The sequence below is a fragment of the Talpa europaea genome, assembly GCF_964194135.1.
Source record: "Talpa europaea genome assembly, chromosome: 12".
NCBI lineage: Eukaryota > Metazoa > Chordata > Mammalia > Eulipotyphla > Talpidae > Talpa > Talpa europaea.
Window position 1 is genome coordinate 52,325,368 of NC_140079.1, and position 21,728 is coordinate 52,347,095.

The following is a 21,728-nucleotide window of genomic DNA, read 5'->3' on the forward strand; positions in this document are numbered from 1 at the left end:
ATTTAATTAATATTTCCTCTGTTTATTCCTCCTCTCCCTCCCATTGCATGGCTCACACCTGTAAGAGATAAAAAGGAAGTAAACTGAATACATCTTTTTAGGGATTGGCTTAAAACTAGAGTATTCAGTTGCCGTAATTCATTATAAAAATGTTTTTCAGTCTCAAGTATCTAGGCACTGCTGATACAGTACTTAGATATGTCACCTTCAGTGGAAATCATTACAGCAATTAGATTTTTTGTGGCATGAATAAAACAATTTTTTTTAGTAACTAAGCAGTCACAAGGCTTTATTCTGTTGTATAAAAAAGTATGTAACATTAACAGAGATGTAACAAATGACTTATATACAGAACCATAACACTCGAGTTTTTTCCAAATCTTAGTTTGAATTAAAGGAAGAAATGAATAAATGTAAACTATAACACACATCCATTATGTACCTATAGTTTACAAATCCGTCTGCAAGAAGTTTACGGATTAGTTAAACATCACATGCTCTATGCAAAATGATTTAATCAATCTTCGGAATATTTTTAAAAAATGAGATACAGGCCAGAACTTAAAAATTTGAAAACTTGTTTCATTCATTGCTATCCCACATCCTATCACATAATGTTAGAAATTTACCTCTCTGTCTGTTAAACTGACGACCACGGACACCTTGTCTCAATGTTGTCTGAAGTCTCACTCGTCTGAAAGGTTTTGGTTGATTGCTGCTAGTATCTAAGAAGAAAAACATAGGATATTAGAAAGCAAGTTAAAAGACAAGAAAACAGTTAAAATGGCAAAACAAATTATGAATGCTTGTATAAAAATACAATATTAAAGTGCTTGTTTTTTTAAGAAGGAACACTTAAAAAGGGAAAAAGTAAAACAAATATCAAATATCTTTATTTGGAAAAGTAAGTAAAAGTGTTTTGACTTTTTCTTCACTCACTCAACTAATTTAATAAATATTTACTCTGGGCCTACCCAAGTATCAGCCACTGTGCTAGAATTTGGGGAATACAATGAAAAACAAAACAATCATGTCTCTGAGAAAACAATCCATTACTATATAATGTGAGTCATACCTGACTCCTCTTCAATGGACAACCCAAACTCAATCATTAGCAAATCTCACCAGTTTTAGTTTAAATATATACCCCAAATCTGATTTCTTCTTACAACCATAACTATCCTATTTAAAAACAGGAATAATTACCTTCTATTATTATGCAACAGTTTCCAAAGCATGCCCTTGTTTCTGTACATTACTCATCTTCAGTCTCTTCTGTACATAGCAATCAGACTGACAATAATATTATCATTAACCCTTCAAGTCAGGTACATCACTACTTTTGGTTCAAATGCTCCAACAGTCCTACACTCTCGAAAGTCACAGCAGTTGATAATGATCTACTAGCTCCCCAGCACCCCATCCTATCTCTGGCTAGTCTCTCTCTGCCCTGTGCTCCAGTGACACTGGCCTCCTTGCTGCCCTTACTGGACTCTGCAGCTGCTCCCTCTCGCCTCCTGATACACTCTTCACCCAAGTAACCACATAGTTTGGCTCTTTAAATTCACTCTCAGTGACTCTATCTATAAAATTACCTGGTAACTCTAATATCTGTTGACTAAAGGAAAAACTGCTCAAATGTGGAGTTTTAGTGTTTTATAGTATCAAATAAAGTTAAAGAACAATCTAATTTCATACCATACTAAAAAACAAGGATATTTTCTTATGTAAACTCTGATAAGATACATAACTAGTGCAATTCTGCAGAGGAAAGTGTTCTCATGCGACATCAGAATATAAGTGGGGGCACAGAACCTCAGTAATTGTATTATTAATTGTTATAGTTGCAATTTTTTGAAATTTTAACTTTACTGTGTGCTGACCACATTGGATTGATGTGAGAATTTAAATAAGCAAATATATACAAAGGGCTTAGAATACTGCCTGATCTACAGAAGTGCTCAAAAAAATTCTATTTTTTTTTCTTAAAGTATAACAGTAGCTTTTACTGCAAGAGAGACATAGAACAAGGTCAGTTTGTTCAATAAATGGTGCTGGGAAAACTGGACCACGACATGCAAAAGAATGAAACTAGACTACTACCTCACACCATGCACAAAAATCAACTCAAAATGGATAAAGGAATTGAACATAAGACCTGAAACCATTAAATATATAGAAGAAAACAGTTGTAAAACACTACATGACATACACATCAGTAACATCTTTAAAGACTCATCCCCCAAAGCAAAGAAAGTGAAAGAAAAGATAAACAGCTGGGATTACAACAAACTAAAAAGTTTCTGTGCCGCTAAACAGATATTATCCAAACAAAGAAACACCCTACTGATTGGGACAATTTTGCACTCCACTCCACAAAAGTAGCCATTAAACTCCACACCACTGATAAGGGACTGATCACAAAGATATACAAAGAACTCAAACTCAAAAACATAGTAAACAATCCAGTCAAAAAAATGGGCAGAAGAACTTAAGAGACACCTCTCCAAAGAGGAAATGCACATGAAAAAAGGTTCAACATCCCTCATAATCAGGGAAATGCAGAACAAAACCACAATGAGATACCAACTTACACTAAAAGAATAGCACATAAAAAACAAATGTTGGCGAGGATGTATGTGGTGAGAAAGGAACTCTTCTACACTGCTGGTGGGAATGCAAACTGGCCCAACCACTATGGAAAGTTGTGTGTAGGTTCCTCAGACTACTAAAAATCAAACTATCATATGACCCTGCAATTCCACTCCTAGAGATCCAACCAAAGGACACAAAAACCTTCATTCAAAAATCCTTTTGAATTAAATCCCCTATGTTTATTGCAGCACTATTTATAATAGGAAAGATCAGAAACAACCCAAATGTCTAAAAATAGATGATTGGATCAAGAAGATGTGGTCTATATACACAGTGGAATACTATTTAGCAATCAAAAAGGATAAATTAATGCCACGTAAAGCAACACGGATGGAGTTAGAAGGGATTAAGCTCAGTGAAATAAGTCAGAAGGAAAAAAGAAAAATATTGGATGGTTTCACTTATGAGAGGAATACAGGGGAACCAAATAAAGGATCAGGGAAAAAAATAATAGCAATTAAAACAATACACAACAAAACAAAAATAAACAGACAGCTATAAATCAGAGACATTCTGCAGGGGAGTGGGAGGCAGAAGGATTGAGATGGGGGCAGGAGGAGCACAAGGGACTATGGTGAAGGTGCACAGGTGAAATGGTGGTAGAAACTCTATGGGGACTACACCTGAGAAAAGAAAGCAAGCACTGTTAATGAACAAAGATGTGACAATATATAGAAACTTAAAAAAAACAGACATATAATATAGATTCTAAAGATAAATACCTAATGGTGTCACTAACGTGGAATACAGAGAAACCAAATTAAGAACCAGAGAAAGACAACCTTAAAAGCTAACCCTTAAAAACTGACCAAAGTACAGAAAAATTCAAAGCAGGACTGGGGATAGAGGAGGAGGTAGGAACAAGAGAAGGAAGCACAATGGACTATGGGGGTGGACTTTGGGGGATTTAGTAGTGGGTACCCTACCATCAACATCTGAGAGACAGAATCCTAATGTTACCACAATTTAAAAGTAAACTAATAACAAAAGTAGCCATTTAAACTTCAAAAACCTGAAATGTATAACATTGAAGTTGTTTACAGCAGTAAATTTCAAACAATTTTTGAAGCAACAAATCCCCTACCCTTTAGCTCTCCCTAATAAAATCTCATGTAGAATCTCAATACAAAGAACAAATAAAATGGAGTTTCTCCGGTTTAACAAAGGCAGGAGGTCAATAGTACTATTCCTCCCAGCTTCCCTCCCAGTAACCCATTCACCACTGCCTCTGGAACACATCTAAGAGCCATAAGAGTTTTACAGAGCATATACTGACAATCACTTGTGTCTAGATCAAACAGGAGTGACATGGTGTGTAATTGCACAAAACTAGTGGTACAGCCTACTACACATTTAGGTTATACATAGGGACCAGTGTTGTATGTGTGGCTTGTAATTAACTGAAATGTTACTACGTGGCACATGACAGTAGTAAGACTTGAAAGTCAAAATCTCTCCTTACTCATGGACTGCAGAATGGATGTTATATTAGGATGAAAACAACATTCATCTCTTTATACGTTTCTATCAGAACTCCTGAGTGATCAGGTACGTATCAATGAGCAGTAATATTTTAAAAGGAATCTTTTCTAAGTAGTAGTTCTCAGCATTGGGCTTAAAATATTCAGTAAACAGAGGGTCCATTATCCAGGCTTTGTCACTCTATATGGCAGAGGCAGAGTAGATTAGCATAGCTGATAGATGAGCACTGACTTCAACTTAAAGTTACCAACTGTGATAGTTTCTAACAACAGTCAGCTTGTCCTATGACAATTTTAAAACCAGGCATTAACTTCTCTCATTAGTTATGAATGTCCTAGACGGCATTTTCTTCCAGCATAAGGCTGTTTCTTATATACTGAAAATCTAGTGTAGTCTCTCATTACTTATCTTAGGTAGATCTTCTGGGTATTTTTTTTTATTATAAATTTTATTTTTATATTCCCCATACAACTGCGACCCCCTTATTTTAACCCCAATCCCTCCCCTCCCTGCCCCCCAGCCCCCATAGAGTGTCTCTGGTTCATAGTTGTTTGTTGATTTTGATTTTTACTTTCTTATAGTTATTCTCTTTCCTGGTCCCTTATTTAAGTTTTCTAGATTCCTGCTATGAGTGAGACCATCCGGTATTTTTCTTTTTCTTTCTGGCTTATTTCGCTGAGCATGATCCCTTACAGCATGTGTTTATCTTTTTTGATTGCTGAGTAATATTCCATGGTGTATATGTACCACATCTTCTTGATCCAGTCATCTATTTTTGGGCATTTGGGTTGTTTCCAAAGCTTAGCTATTGTAAACAGTGCTACTATAAACATAGGGGTACAGGTGCTCTTTGGAATTGATGTTTCTGTGTCCTTTGGGTAAATACCTAGGAGTGGAATTGCTGGATCATATGGAAGCTCTATGATTAGTAGGTCAAGAAATCTCCACACAGCTCTCCATAGTGGTTGGACCAGTTTGCACTCCCACCAACAGTGCAGGAGAGTTCCTTTTTCTCCACAACCTCGCCAACATTTGTTGTTGCTAGTTTTTTTAATATGTGCCATTCTCACTGGTGTAAGATGGTATCTCATGGTAGTTTTGATTTGCATTTCCCTGATTACAAGTGATGTTGAATATTTTTTCATATGCCTGTTGGCCATTTGCATTTCCTCTTCAGAGAACTTCTGGGTATTTTGATGCAATTTCTACATTCAACACCTGCTTCATCTTACACTTTTATGGATTCTTTAAACCTCATGACTCAACCTCTGTTAGCTTCAAACTTTTCTTATGCAGCTTCCTCACTTTCTCAGGCTTCACAGAACTGAAGAATTATTAGAGTCTGTTCTAGATTAGGTTTTAGCTTAAGGGAATGTTGTGGCTGGTCTGATCTTCTACTTTAACCACTAAAACTCTTGGTATCAGGAATAAGGTTGTTTCTCTTTCTTATCATTCATGTGTTCACTTGAGTAGCACTTTTAATTATCTTTGCATACACTTGGTTAACCATTTGGCAAAAGAAGTCCAGCTTTCAGCATGTCCTGGCTGTTGACATGCCTTCCTCACTTAGCTCAATTATTTCTAGATTTTGATTTAAAATGAGAGACTTTTATTTGAACACTCAGAGGCCACTGTAGGTTATTAACTGATCTAACTTCAATGTTATCTGTCTGAAGAAATGGGGACGTCCCAGGATGGGACGGATGGGGTGGATGGAAACGATTGGTTAGTAGAGCAGAAACACATTTATCAATTAAGTTGGCTATTTCATAGGAGTACAGTTCATGGTGCCCCAAAACAAAAACATCAAAGATCGCTGGCCACAGATCACCATTACAGATATAATGAAAATGTTTGAAATATTGTAAGAATCAGTGAAATGTGACTAAGACACAAAGTGAGCACATGCTGTTGGAAAAATGGCACTGACCGACTTGCTCCGCGAAGGGTGGCCAAAGACCTTCAATTTCTAAGGAATATATAATCTGTAGTAACAGGAGATGTGACTGTTTTAAGTTCCTCTAGTAAAAATTCCCTTTTAAATAAAGTGTTTAAAATTCAGGAAAAATATAACATTACCACATTATTACTAATAAAACAGTCTCTGCAAACAAGTCTGAAGCATACAAGTTGTACTGTAGTGATGAGCAGGACCTTACCTACAGAAGAGCTGGAGGGAGGATCCTGGCTAGTGGAAGGGAGATCTGACTCATCAGATGCCTGCACAGGCTCTTCCTCCTGCTGGCTATCAATTTCTAGGCCTGCTTCCGAACTAATACTAAGAGAGGAAAACAAAAATTGGTTAGAAAATATATAACTGAGCCTAGAAAAGTACCTTTCCTAAATTGTTCCCAAACTGTTTTTGATCGTTTATCACTTGAATACTCCACCAAATTCCTTCACCTCAAAATTAGAGATACTGATAGTGGCTAATGGTAATAAAATGGTTCTTCTAAAGGAGCAGGGGCAAAGATAGTTTCAGTTGGTCTTTCCTCATTCCTCTTCTCACTAGGAAATATTCTAGATTTAGCCATTTTTTTTTTTTAACTTTTTGACAAAGGGATGTTTCTATTCTTGATATTCATAGAAGCCATATTATACAGATTTTGATAAATCTCAAAGCAACTATTTAGGAAAGCAGAGTATTAAAATAATTCACAGTAGTGACAACTATTATTAATACACCAGTGACTCACTATGGGTCCCAGCCCAGATGAGATAAGTTGTGGGTGTGTGTGAAATTCCTGACTCAGTGGCTATAACGCTGTCTTTCTCTCTCATCCCAGAAAGCTCAAAAAAACCAAGTGAGGAAGATAAAATAGGAAAAAATTGAGTCTGCTCCAGCTTTTATAATATGCAAGCTTAGTACAGTTATTAGTAACAAGGCATTGAAAGATCTTTCTCATGATTGTGTTTACGTTGAGAAGTGGTGAAGGCAAGTATCCAATCCAGTCTGGGTCAGTTACCAGTGGTATAGTCTAACTAAGCAAGCTATTTTAACATGCCAAGAGTTCTCATTTGTAAAATGTAAAATACTACATTGCAGAGATATTGTGTGGTCTAGAAATGACCTGCATACTTGCTATGGAATTAAAGGTAGTTAATATTCTTAGCAAGGTCTGCAACCTCCCCAAAATTAGGTACAACTGCAGTACAGCATAGTAATAAACCTGTTTTTTTCCTCATGCAGTAGGTGTGGCCTATACCTATTCTAAGAAAATACTGCTAAATAAAACAAAATCCTTTAGTTCTTCCTAGGAAATCTGATTTCAACTTCTGGCTAAAGTTTCTGCTCATGAAGTAGTCCAATTTTTTATTTATTAAAAAAGTAGGCTTTCAAGTTAACTTGAAAGTTAAAATTCTCCAAGATCACTCACTGTCCAGTGTTTCTTCCATTAAATTACTTCCTTTGGCTTAAAAAATACCCAGATGATTTGTCATGAAATACTTCTTTTGTTAAACTTTATTATAACTGATGTGTTAAAACTCAGTCAGGTCTTAAAAACTAATAGAAAATCTGTAATTGGAAGAAGTCAGTATTTCAGACACCAAGTTCTAAATGCACATAAATAAATAATAATTAAGTTCACTTGACAGTCCACTACTAAATGGAAAGTGAGTCATTCCCTAATTTTCACAGAAAGACTTCTTTCTTGGGGAAAAGTTCAGGAGCTACATTAATGGAAGGGTACCACTAAATTTAAAGAAATACTTTGTCTCAGAATATATCATGTAATTTTCAGAGATAATCTTTAAAAAAGTCATTTGTCTTCTGTAATAACAACTTCCAAGTCCGAAAATATACTATTACATGCAAAAGTTAGTCTTTAAAATACATGGCCTGATTTTTTTTTTTTGTAATAAGATGCTAATTTTTTCCCCCCAGCTAAAGGAAAACAAATGTGAAGTCTGGCAAGTCTAAAACAAACAAAAATTACAAAATAAACATTTACCCTTCAGATTCTGCCTCCACAAATACTTCATCTCCATCGTCACCTGCTGCTGTTTCATTTGTTGTGGATAAAGTGCCAGTGGATGTGGTCACCATTGGAACAGACTGAGAGGCATGCTCTGAAGCATCTGAGGTGGTGCTCTCAGTAAATACGGTCACTACAAAATGAAAAGATCAGAAAAGCAGTACAAACTTTAACTTTGTGATTTACCTAATTTTTAGCAAGCTATCTCACGGGTTTACATTTTACCAAAAAAACATGCAAGCTACATCTGACTTTGATGCCTACCTGGTGCTGCGACTTGTAAAGGAGTAGTGGGAACACTTCGGCCACCTGACTCCTCTTCATGAGCTAGGAAGAGGGGCGTTTCATACATTCCTAAACCTAAAGACAATTCTGAATATTAATGAACTATTGAAAGAACAAAAAAAAGAATTATCAATATACCAGGTATCTGAAAGAAAAAATTTATTAGCTTATTTATTAGCTTATTTGTTGAAGCCCACCACTAATCATTAAGAAAAAATCAATCTTCAAAACTAAAAAAAAATTTAAACTACCCTTTAATCTCCCTAACAGTAATTTAAGTACCCTTAAAAAAACAGCTAAAACATTGTTCTGGTAGTCTCATACAAGCTAACTTTATTCATAACTTGAAATAGGTATGATATTAGAAACTACTCATCAAAACTGCAAAGTATTATCAAAACTGCGAAGTATTGCACCTTTTGCTAAAGAAACTGAATTTCAGGGAGGTAGGTAATCTTCTGGAGGTTGTAAAGATAGTACGACATTGCAATTAAAACCAAAATCTGATTTCCATGTCTAGAAATTGTACTACAAAACAGTGCCACATAAAACTTAACATTTCTAAAAAATCAAACCAGAATTTCGTATTTGTAGAAGCACAGAGTACTAGAAATAACCATCTTAAAACACTGGGACTAAGATTACAGATTAATTATTACAGATTAATCATTTGTTTTGGACTTAAAGTAGTAGTATGTATCCTTATTTACTTACAAAATGCCACACAGCATCCCAGAAATACAGTGGGCTATATGAATATCAACAGACTAAAAATAATTCCACAAAAACATAATTCATGTCCAAACAATAACTACCATTAGTTAATTTAGGGGTCATTTTATCCCACATTTAATATACTTTTTCTTATTTTTAATGTTAATGGAAAATCTCTAACTAGTTTTATACATTTAAGGAGAAATGTTAAATGTCAAGCCAAAACCAGAAAATACACTGCATTTTTCCCAGTAATTAAAGTGCTTGGTAGTACCTATAGATATTTATAGCTTCAACAAATATCCCTGCATATTTAGTGACATGGATGATACTATCTTAGGAGTCAGAAGATATACAAATGTAAAAATTAGTCCTTATGTTCAAAGAACTCAGAACTTTGGTGGATAGATAAGATTTACATCTAAGTCAATGTTTATTTATAGCACTTTCCCTAAATTAGCATAGGGATTAATTTAGAGATCAGCCTTTTAAATATTTTCATTTGCTCACTTCATAAAATCACATCAGAATAGCTTATTACCAAATACATGCAGATCCACGAGAGCTCTATTTAGTTACTTACCTCCTTGGGAAGCAAGCTGGCCTAGATCTGAGTGACTAGAGCTTGTCTGTGGCATATCTTCAGGTGGCCCAAATCGGAATCTAGGAACACCAGCAACCTGTGGGGAACTAAACAGGCAAAAACTAACTTAAGAGAAAATTTAAACTTACCCTTTTTAAACCACATAATGGAAAGAATACAAATAGGAAGAATAAGCATAAATGAACTGAGAAAAAAACACACTGAAAATAAAGTTGATAAAGGAATTCTGAATTCTAATAAAAATATTTTCAAAATAATAGTTGTAAATGAATTTCATAATATGAATCATTTTATTCATACATGTGATCTGTAACCTCACCTCTCCTGAACTACACCTCTCATTTCTAACATCTGCTACATGTCTCCATATTGCTGCTAGATGTCTCTATGTTGCTTTCATAAGCAACACAAATTAAACATGAGACAACAACAAAAAGGTTAAAGTATAAGAGTAAGTTTTGTATATATTCACTATTTTACATAAAGAAATCAGGTCACCTCTCTGGCCCATTAGTTATCTGAAATAATTCACTTAACGGCTCCCAAGGTCTAGAAAAATTCCTATTGTAGGTTGACTAGAAACTTGTGTTCCTCCTGTCCTAGAAACACTACCATCCATTTTCCCTCCTGCAATCCAGGACATAAAATAGCATTTTTTCTGTCACACCTTATCCTATATCCTTCCTTAGCTAGCCAACTACTAATTTTATGGATTATTTCTCTGCAATAATTATTGAATCTATTTTCTTTCCACATCAACACTACTGCTTTAGTTAAGAATATACTTTTTTTTTTTTTTTAAAGATTTATTTATTTATTTATGCAAGCACTGGGTACAGTCAGAGGTGCGGGAGGGTGAGAGAATTCACCAGAGCCAGAGCGGGGGACAGAGCAGGCAGAAGGACTGAAGTACACTGCTGAGGGGAGCAGCAGGGCGGCAGGAGAGGTCTGCGTGCCATGTGGGACCCTCCTCCGGTGGCCAGGGAGCAGCCGGGGATCGAACTGGCACTGCAGAGGCTGCGGGCAGCCCCGCAACCCAGCGCTCAACCGCTGCGCCACCGGGGAGGCCCAAGAATATACTTTTTCAGGTAGATTTTTTAAACTTTTCTTCACAAAGCTATTTTTTCTTTTGGTAAAATTTTATTTATTTATGCATACAAAAACTGGGGTGTAGGCAGACTGATTGAAATACACTGCAGAGGGAAGCAGCGGGCAAGACAGTGAGATGGGTTAGCTCCCTAGCCGGGGACTGAACTCTTGGGGGATTGAACTCTTGCCGCGGATTGAGCTCTTGCCACAGTGGCTGGCAATAGCTTGATAGTGCTGACTTTAACACCTGTGTCACCAGGGAGGCCCCATAAAGTTATTCATGAATGGGAGAATCTTCTGGCTATGATAGAATGCTGTTGACAGGTGGGCACTCAGATTGTGCTTTTGGGTGACTTTTGGAGGGGAGTAGGCAATGATTGGCTGGTTTGCAAAAAAATGTTAGCTATGGTTAACTGAGCAAGTTTCAAATTGGTTCTAATGGCCATACATTAATACATACTACAGGGTAGGGCCTCCCCTGGTGGCGCAGTGGTTGAGCGCTGGGCTGCGAAGCTTCCTGCAGCCTCTGCAGCGCCAGTTCGATCCCCAGCCACCGGCGAGGGTCCCACATGGCGCGACAGACCTCTCCTGCCGCCCGATGCTCCCCTCAGCAGTGTACTTTGGTCCTTCTGCCTGTTCTGCTTCCCGCTCTGGCTCTGGTGAATTCTCTCACCCTCCCGCACTTCTGACTGTACCCAGTGCTTGTATAAATAAATAATCTTTTTTTAAAAATGAAAAAAAAAAATACATACTACAGGGCAATCAATCTTTTCCCAGGTTTGTAGAAATAATTTTCATTTTCAAGAACATCCTGTAATACAACTAATACTTCAGTCACAACTAAATGTGTACTTAAAACACAGGAATCCTTTTTTATTCTTTAAAAGGAGTGGTATAGCATAACAGTTAACATAGATTCTAGAGCCAGATTGACTAACCCAAAACACATTTCCTGACTCTGAACTCTAGCAAATTTGTTAATATCTGTGCTTCAGTATCCATCTGTAAAGTGGCAATATTAATAGTGTCTACTTTTGTGATTAGGAAGATTAAATACATTATTTATAGAAATAATAAATATTAAGTATTCTTTTCCAAGACTCAATTTAACATTGTCCTCATTATTGTCCCTTAATCACTGGAATAAATCACTTTGTCATTTATATTAACAAAGTCTATTGCTTGTGCCTCTATACTCCTAGATTGTTTAGGTTACAGCTAGTTGTTTATATGCTTAGCTTTCATAGTAATGCAATCAATTATGACCAATATCTTACCAGCACTACGTACCAAGCAATATTCTAAACATGCTAATAAAAATTATGGCTGAATCATCATAATTTATGAGATAGGAACCATGGTATTATTTTCACTAGTAAAAAGAGGGATCTTAGGAACAGAGAACCTAAGTAACTAGACACAGTACAGCTGAGTTTCAAATCCTGACATTACGTTCTAAAGTTGATGTTCTTATCCACTGTCATACTACCTTTATAGTTCAAAGTTTAATAGAAGCAACTGTATTTCATTCACCTGTAAGTAATTTTCTCAATACTACAACACTCAATAGTCCTACTCCAAGTGTTTAGTATACAGTGGAGTAATACTCAACATATAATGAACCAGTGAAATGTGAACAAATTAACAGGGGAACAAAGAAATTGAATTAGTCACAAACTGTTTCCCTTTCACAAACTTACTGAATTGCTTCAGCAAATCCATCAGTACGATGTGGAACCACAAGAGTTGGGGTACTTGGAACTGTTCTGTCTTCATCATCGAAAAAATGTTGCTGCTAAAACAAAGAGAAAACAGGAACTAAACAGGCATGACAGGAACATACAAATGGATTACACAAACATCTGCTGAGTAAATGAATCATTTATACATGACAGGTAAGTGGCACTTACCATGCCACCTATTCCTGGAGTCAGTTGAAGCCCACGTCCCACAGACTGCCTCCGAGTCATCTGAATTCTCTGTGTGTCAAAAGGAATTACATTTGCTTTAAAGAATTAGATAAAAAAACAAACACCAATTATCAACAGAATTAGCTTATTATGCTTGTTTAAAAAAAAGAAGTGCTAGCCAATAATGTAATCATCAGGACATTTTCTCAGGAACACTTCTAATCTTGTAATAAAGAAATCAGTTTTAAATAGTTATAAACCTCTAACTATATAAACTATTATTAACCAACAGATGAATATTTTATTAATCAAGAGATAAAACATAAATATTTAAAACCAATCCCTGATCCTATCTTTTCTGTATTCAACTAATTTAGTTCCGATCTCCTTACTTACAATGTTAGCAAATATACTATGCATATAAGTCTCAATAATTCTTTGGTATTCAAATAGCAGTACTGATGTCTTATAAACTGTTTCCCAACTTAGACAAGTCCTATCTTTTTTCCCTGTTTATTTGGTTTTTAAAGATTTATTTATTTATGCGTACAAGAACTGGGGTGCAGCCAGAGGTACAGGGGAGTGAGAGGATTCACCAGAGACAGAGTGGGGAGCAGGGCAGGCAGATCTACTGAAATACACTGCTGAGGGGAGCAGCAGGTGGACAGGAGAAGTCTGCTGTGCCATGTGGGTTAGCTCCCTGGCTGGGGATCAACCCCGTGCTGTACTGGCTGCTGATAGCCTGATAGCTCCACCAGGGAGGCCCCTAGACAAGTCCTATCTATGTAATGATAGATTAAGCGTATTTCATTAAGACTATATTTTCAGGGCCTCCTTAGTGGCGCAGGCAGTTGAGTGCTGCACTATGAAACTGTCCAGAGCCTCTGGAGCGCGGGTTCGATCCTGGCCGACCAGCGAGAATCCCACATGGCAAGGCAGACCTCTCCTGTCTCACCCACTGCTCCCCTCAGCAGTGTATTTCGTCAGTCTGCCTGTTCTGTTCCCCACTCTGTCTCTGGTGAATCCTCTCACCCTCCCACGCATCTAGCCTGTACCATGGTTCTTGTATAAATTAATTAATCAATCAATCAATTAAAAAGACTATATTTTCACATAATGCAGTTATCTTTCTTGGTATTTTAGTGGAACCCAAACTTGTCCTAAATCACAGGTAAGTAAAACTCAAGCTCTATTATTTTTTTATTTAAATATTTTATTTTATATAATTCTTATATCTTTTTTCATCTTTGCACAATGTATGCATTTTCATTTTGGTTATATTCCCCATACAATTGCACCCCCCCCTTATTTTGATTCTAGTCCTTCCTTTCCCCAGCCCCTCCTTCCACCCCCCTATAGTGTGTCTCTGGTTTACAGTTGCTTGTTGATTTTTAATTTGTATTGATTAGTCTTTTTCCTGGTATCTTATTTAAGTTTTCTAAATTCCTGCCATGAGTGCAACCATTCAGTATTTTTCTTTTTCTTTCTGACTTGTATCACTGAGCATGATCCCTTCTAGCTCCATCCATGTTGCTGCAAACTGCATGTGTTTATCTTTTGATTGCTGAGTAATATTCCATTGTATATATGTACCACATTTTCTTGATCCAGTCATCGATTTTTGGGCACTTGAATTGCTTCCATAGTCAAGCTCTATTATTAATAGAGCTTTTGTACTACCCCCATTTCTTCAAGAGTTTCTCATTAAGAGACATACAATCTTCCTACAAAATATGCTACATATAAAGGGTCATGAATATTTTCACTAATTTTAAGTGAAAATTAGTATGTGATTGCTAAACAATGAGAAAAAAATGCTGTGAAGCATGACAAAAACTTTCCATTTAAACAAACAAAATAACCCCTGTGCACTTCAAAGAAACAATTAAAAATAGTCACCATGTGCACAAATTCCCCATAGTTCACCACCATAGTCTATAGTACTTCCTTCTCTCTTTGTTCTTACCTATCCCCTGACTGCTACCTCCCTCTAGATGCTTCAGTTGTATAATTGGCTTTTAAGGGTTAGTTTTCAAGCCGAAAAAGACTTCTTAAAGTTCACTTTTCAAAAAACCAGTACTTTTAATACCTGAACTGGTGGTCCCAATTCCTGAGGTGGAGCATGAATGGTCAGCCGTGGAGGAAGTGGGTGTGGTGGACGTCTGGGTGACTGAGGAGCTCGAGGGGTCTGTCTTTCAGAAGCTGATGATGGCTGCTGTTCTCTAGAAATCTCCTGGGAAAAAGAAGACTCCGCAGCGCTTGTATTTCCTTCACCTGTAAGAAAAGCAAAGCTTATTCTGAACAATTAAATTTACTACAAAATAACTTAGACAATTCCTTAAGTATAAACCTTGCCACTAAGAATGCCACCAATCGTTTCAGAAACAAAATAGTGAGGTGAGGTGGAACCAGAGAAAATGGGTGTGCATGTAGTCACTTGAGTGTGGCCTTAAGGCAAGTTCCTTAATCTCTCTGAGTTTACTTCTTTGGTCGGTTAGAGGAACAAATATAATCTACAAGAAAAGTGTTTCTGAAGATTTCAAAATAAAACATTTAACCTAAACACAAGAGAAAAAACACATTTAATAAACTTTGGCTCGGGCCCTCCCCAGTGGCGCAGCGGTTGAGCGCTGGGTTGCGAAGCTGCCTGCGGCCTCTGCGGCGCCGGTTCGATCCCCAGCTGCCCCCCGGCCACCAGAGGAGGGTCCCACATGGTGCGCAGACCTCTCCTGCCGCCCGTTGCTCCCCTCAGCAGTGTACTTCAGTCCTTCTGCCTGCTCTGCTCCCCGCTCTGGCGCTGGTGAATTCTCTCACCCTCCCTCGCTTCTGACTGTACCCAGTGCATGTATAAACAAAAAACGAACAAACAAACAAACAAATAAATAAAACATGCCTCTATTTAAAAAACAAACAAACAAACAAACAAAAAACTTTGGCTCATGTTATTAAAATGGGCCAATTACCTAAAGGTCAGACCACTACAGTATCAGTATTACCCTCAAAGAGGGTAAAGGAGCTTGGGGGGAAAAAGTCCTATGATGACACTAAATTTTGGATCTCAATGATCTTTCAGATGTCTGGATCTCACACATACAGGTTAGAAACACAGAAGCTGTCCTCACTGTGAAAAGCTGAATGAGATATTACAGAAGTAGTTTGAAAATCTAATGGCTACAATCAGATTCTAGTTCTAATGCTTAATAGTTATGTGTCCTTAGTTAAGTTGCTATGCTCTGTTTCTTCATTGGTAAGTAATTCTGATAAATTCATAATATGAATTAGATAATTCAATAGAAGTATAGTTGCTCAGAAAAACATTTTTTGTAACAACTGGCAATTTTGTAACAAATGGCAATGCCTAATTCATCAATTAACTTAGCTTTTATCCATATCACTAGGTCTTTTTTGCTTGATTTTAAATAGACAGTTGGAAGTTTAAGCATTCAAAGACTATTTATTACCTACCTTGTGTTTAAAAAAAATGGCTAAGAACATTGCCCTCAACAGATTTAATTTTGAGAGATAATATCTGAAATGCTAAAACAAAACCCCCCAAATTCCCTTTGAATCCTAACTATGTGACAAAGGATATTTCTTAAGCCAAGAAAACATTTTATAAAATGTAAATGCTACTCAAAGCATCATTAATCTCTCTTTACATCCATATCACCTGTAAAAAGTAATACTATTCTTTATTAAATAGCTAAATGTTCATTCGTTTGCTTTTCTCTTAACAAATGAAAAAGGTTGAAAAGGTTTTGTACTTTATTTTTTTTTAATAATGCTTAATCTTGATTTATTGTACACTGGGGAAATAAAGGGAAATTTGAGTATCCAACCTGTTATATGCGTGGTTATACATTTATTTTAAAGCTATATATACATATTATAGTCCTGATACAAGAAGTACATTAAAAAAGAAAGCAACTTTGCAAACAATGATACAGATGAAACAAAAATCTTGCTAATCATCTTTCAAATTCTCATTTAATAATCTTAAAATATTTTGCCCATTTATTTTTATAGTTTGTATTGAGGTAATTTGGCTTACATTACCAACAGTAATGTTGTTACTTTGTACTTTCAAGTAACAAGCCTCTATGGAAACTCAGATACATGATTCCTCATTAATCTAAATACATATTAGGATTTATTAATCCCTATGCATTTCTGTATTATGTGTACCTTAAGATGTTATACTAGATGATTACCAATTCTTTGAAACATTCAAAAACAATTCTTAAACAATTTCCAAAATCTTTTATTATCTATAGAATTTCAGTGAACCCCCAGGACTAATCCCTTCAAATATTTAACAACAGGCATGTTACAATGATGAAAAAGTATTATTTTTATTGGGAAAAATATTGAAGACAGCATTTCAAATCATGAAACATGTAGCTTGATTAGACTGACCTCTTCTGGCTGCAAACTGTTGTCACTGCTATTAATGTCCCTGATTAAGTATTTCCACTAAAGAACAGAAGCATTATGTGGGGATTTATTAATACATATTTCAAAATGTTAGAATCTTATAGCAGTTCAACTTGGTAGAAGAGACAATATAAAGACTGATTTCACAGTCAGAAATACAATAGACTGATAAAATACTGAAAAAATTTAACAAGTGCCAACCTCATGCTTGCCAAATCTCATTACCTACATAGTTGAAAGCAATCCTAATTTAGAAACTATTACTAGAAACATTCAGTTAAAACAAACGAAAGTCCTCACCACTGTTTTGAGAATCAGCAGCTCTCTGATTACTTTCACCTCCACCCATACTTTCTTCAGTTTCAGTACCGGGATCAGTTCCATCCCCACCCTGAAAACAAAATATGATGACTTAAATACAAATAAATCAAGAAACTATTTTAAAAATAATTAACCAAACTAAACTAATCATTAAAAAAAAAACCAAACACATACAAAGTTTTAGTGTCCTAATAACATGGATCTCTTTCATATGCTCGGAAAACAGTAAGTTTTCTTAGCAAGTTCTTAAAGAAAAGATGGTCAGAATCATAGTTACCTCAGCATCATCAGCTTCATACCCATCATTGCCGTCGGCACTCCCAGTGCCCTCGTTACTATCTTCACCCTCATCTCCCATCCCTGTGTCGTCTTCATCATCATCATCATCTTCCTCATCTTCTTCATAATCCTAGTAGAGAAATCTCAAAGTATCAACACAGGTCTTGGACACAGACACAGACAGACTCTCTGCATTCTAATACCACAGTTAGAAATTTAAAGGGTCCATCCTGAGAGTTGTATGGTCTTAGCTTAGTGACAGTCAATATCAAAACCATAAAGCTTACTGGAATTAATACAGTAACAACCATTCTGAGTTCTAACTATTCTCATTAGATCAGTTCAAAGATTAAAGTTCCTAGATATCTAAAAAGTATCAAGTGGTTTACTTTAATTCTAAATTTAAAAAGTGATGGTGAAGAAGAAAATGACAAACACAGGCTATGAGCTTTGAAAAACAATGAAAGAACTAAAATCTGAAGCTGTCAACACAGGATTAACTTTCAAAAATAAAATACATTTCACTTAAAATACCCTACAACTAGCATAACAATTATTTTTGAAATTATAGAACTATTACTTTTTTCCACAAACTAACAAAAAATACCCTACTTCCTCTTTTCACATCCAGAAACCATAAAGCTTACAATTACTATTATTTATTAAAATAGTTTTTGAGAACCTCCCTAGTGGCGCAAGGAGTTAAGCACAGTACTGTGAAGCTATCTGCAGCCCAGCATGAGTTCGATCCCCAGCCTCTCAGCCAGGGAGGTAACCCACATGGTGCAGCAGACCTCTCCTGTCTTACCCACTGCTCCCCTCAGCAGCGTATTTCAGTCGGTCTGCCTATTCTGTTCCCCACTCTGTCTCTGGTTAATCTTCTCACCCCCCACCCACACCTCTAACCTGTACCCCAGTTCTTGTATGCATAAATAAATCTTTTAAAAATTATTTTGAGTTAATATTTGTTTGCATAGTGAATTACTAATAAGATTAAACTCAATCTAACAAACACAGAGCTTATTCTAGAGTCTAATAATCTTTAAAAAAAAAAAGGGGGGAATTTTCCATCATTTGCTCAATATATATATTATAAAATGTTAATCTCAGAACTACCCAGAATAAAAAAAAAGCAAAGTATCTATTTTAAACTGATAGAGGATCAGAATTTACTGGTTGATGCATTAGTAATCCCAAGGATTTGAGCATTCTGTCTTTAAGTATATAAGTATATAAGCATATAAGTATATAACAATGGATAACTGCAAACCAAATTTACCTCATGCTCCCCATCGTTGTCATCATCATCCTCTTCTTCATCATCACTGTCAATTACAATGACATCATCTCCTTTGCCTTGACCCTCTTGGGATGAGGTTGTTTGCTGATCTGACTGAAGAGGTCCAAGGTCTATTTGTAGAGATTGAGATGTTTCTTCACTATCTTCTATTGGAGTATAATCTCCCTGAGTGACTCCCTTTAAAAATAATAATTAAAAAATTTTAGTAGTCAATATAGCTGAACTATCAGTAAAAGATATAACATCAAAATAAAGACAAAAGAATACTTATGAATTACAAGCATTTTACTTTGAAAAATATTTTCAAAAGCAGAATTTGAAACACATGCTAAAGAAGATAAACTTTTGTTTCATTAATGTCTTCTTCTGGAAGAATTATTATAAATCTCATTGGGTAACACTCCAGAGGAAAAAATATAACTACATGTAGCTATGTGTGTGTCAAAACTACCAGTGTGATACTGTAGATCAGTGTTGGCCAACAGAAATGTGAGCCACAATGTGATTCACATATATAATTTGGAGTTATCTAGTAGTCATTTAAAAAATATATTTGAAATATTAGTTTAACATGTAATCAAAATAATTTCAGCTATTCTAAATTTAATATTAGTTTCTAAGTCTTCAAAATGTGAAATATAGTTTAAACTTACATCTTTCATTTGGACTAACCACCCGTCAAGACTTCAAGTGCTCAGTAGTCAATGTGGTTCAACTGACAGTGTTTGCACAACAAAGTCAGAAAAAAGAATCCATGTCATTATTAAAAAATTACCCTTTCCCCAATCTAGAAATAGTCTGGAAAAAACATACATTTTAAAATAATGTATTATTGTCTTTTTATGAAGACACTGCTCCCCCTCCAAAAGAACTCTACACTAAGCCTTCAAATCACATTAGATATCAGATATAAAAATAATTCTTTGCTTAATCTATTTCCTCACATTCCATCTTATTAATTAGAAAAAACTGAAACTTAAACTTATTTGATAGTTACTATAAAAAATTAAATCTCTGCTTTTAGGTTAAGCACTCAACAAAATGTTTTTCATATAAGCCAGAAACAATGTCTTGTGAACAAAATCATTCATAAAGATTTTGTTTATTTTAATGGAAAAAATGAGTAAGTCATGATATAATTTCAAATGTGCCTCAAATGACATGCTTATTCAAGAAAAGCAACATTTATAAAGAACATCTGCAACCCTGTCAGAAAATCAGAAATGAACTGTTACATATTCAGTAGATGGTGCTAGGAGGTTTAGTGGACAGCCAAATGGCACTTTTGAGTCACAATTTTGCCAATCTCAATAAAAGGTTTATACAGAAGATTTTAGTATAATTTAACCAAGTCTGGCAATAAGATAGAAATTCACATCTTATTATTTTAAAAATGCTATTACGCTCCTTAGCTGTGACACTGAAAGATACGTGAAACAGATGTCATTAAGAGTATCACATATTCAAATTGGAGGTTAAGCTTTTTGTTTTTAGCCAAAAACAAACAAACAAACAAACAAACAAAAAACCTGGAATAATTAACCTACAAAATTAATGCATATAAGAAATCAACATTTGCAATTTATGGTTAAGATTAGCTAGGGACCAATTTCTTAACTTTTACAGACAAAAAATAACTTTACAGCCTAAGCTCAGTTCAAGCTCTAGTGCTATGTGAACTTAGGTATGTATGTATCTGGGCACTAGTTTCTTCACTTATTAAATAGGATTGTTACGAGGATTCCATTAGTTAATAAACTCAAATTTCCTTAAATAACACTAGGCATATAGTATTGAATTGTCTTAATATCAATAACCTTTAACATTACTATGAATTTTCAATTTGTAAGGCAAAGATAGAAGGAAAAGTAAGTAATATTTTGAGTGCTATGTGGCAGGTACTACATAATACAAAAAATTATATTATCCCAACAGATGAGAAAAACTGATATTTAGAATTAATGACCAGCTTACAGTCACATAGCTTCTAAGTGGTGGAGTTAGGAATGGAACTGACTGCTGTATAACTTCAGAGACTGTGCATTTCTACTAGTGATGCTGCCTCTAGAAAAGCTCAAATAAGAAGTCCCAAAACCGATGCAGTGTGCAAATACATGTCTTATTATACATTATTTTAATTCAGTAAGATAGGAGCAACAGAGGAGCACCAAATGGGGCACCATGGACTGATGCAAAACTCAACTAGCACTCATCCTTCCAAACAATTGAGTTTGGATCATCTTTACTAACAACTGTTTGGAAAATCTGTGATAAGTACAAACAAAAACAATTCTTTAATAAAGTTAGAAGGTAGTACACTAATTAAGAGTAAAATAAAGCAGAAATCACACTGATAACTCTAATAATGCCATTAAATATAAAAGCAGCAAGTTAAAGTCCAACAATGCTTCATTTTGTCAAAACTAATTTCATTCATTAAAAGCAACAATTTGTTTCTTTAAATGTTTTACTTACTTCTCCAATGGAATCCTGAGAATCTTGGTTGTATGCTTGAGTCTCCACCTCTCCGTCGGTGCTTTCTTCTGCCATAACCTCCTCCTGAATTGTAACATGAGTGTGTTAACCATTTCAGTATACTAGATGAAAAGTTACCTATTCAATAGCTAATTCTTCTAGTAAAACGAAACTCAAATTGCAATTTTAGTCAGAAATGCTCA

General features: G+C 35.5%; 1 protein-coding gene across 1 annotated transcript in view; it reads right to left on the minus strand.

The window, feature by feature from the left end:
• Positions 1–2: 2 nt before the first annotated feature.
• TPR (translocated promoter region, nuclear basket protein) overlaps positions 3–21,728 on the minus strand; it is a gene marked incomplete at both ends in the record, with an annotated part of 64,601 nt that continues 42,875 nt past the window's right edge. Inside the window, 13 exons of the mRNA XM_084251132.1 lie at positions 3–58; positions 630–725; positions 6,297–6,415; positions 8,091–8,247; positions 8,379–8,474; positions 9,697–9,803; positions 12,507–12,601; positions 12,717–12,785; positions 14,806–14,990; positions 17,451–17,541; positions 17,749–17,880; positions 19,030–19,227; positions 21,526–21,609. Coding sequence (XP_084107258.1) covers positions 3–58; positions 630–725; positions 6,297–6,415; positions 8,091–8,247; positions 8,379–8,474; positions 9,697–9,803; positions 12,507–12,601; positions 12,717–12,785; positions 14,806–14,990; positions 17,451–17,541; positions 17,749–17,880; positions 19,030–19,227; positions 21,526–21,609 — 1,485 coding nt within the window. The remainder of the gene's footprint in view (positions 59–629; positions 726–6,296; positions 6,416–8,090; positions 8,248–8,378; positions 8,475–9,696; positions 9,804–12,506; positions 12,602–12,716; positions 12,786–14,805; positions 14,991–17,450; positions 17,542–17,748; positions 17,881–19,029; positions 19,228–21,525; positions 21,610–21,728) is intronic.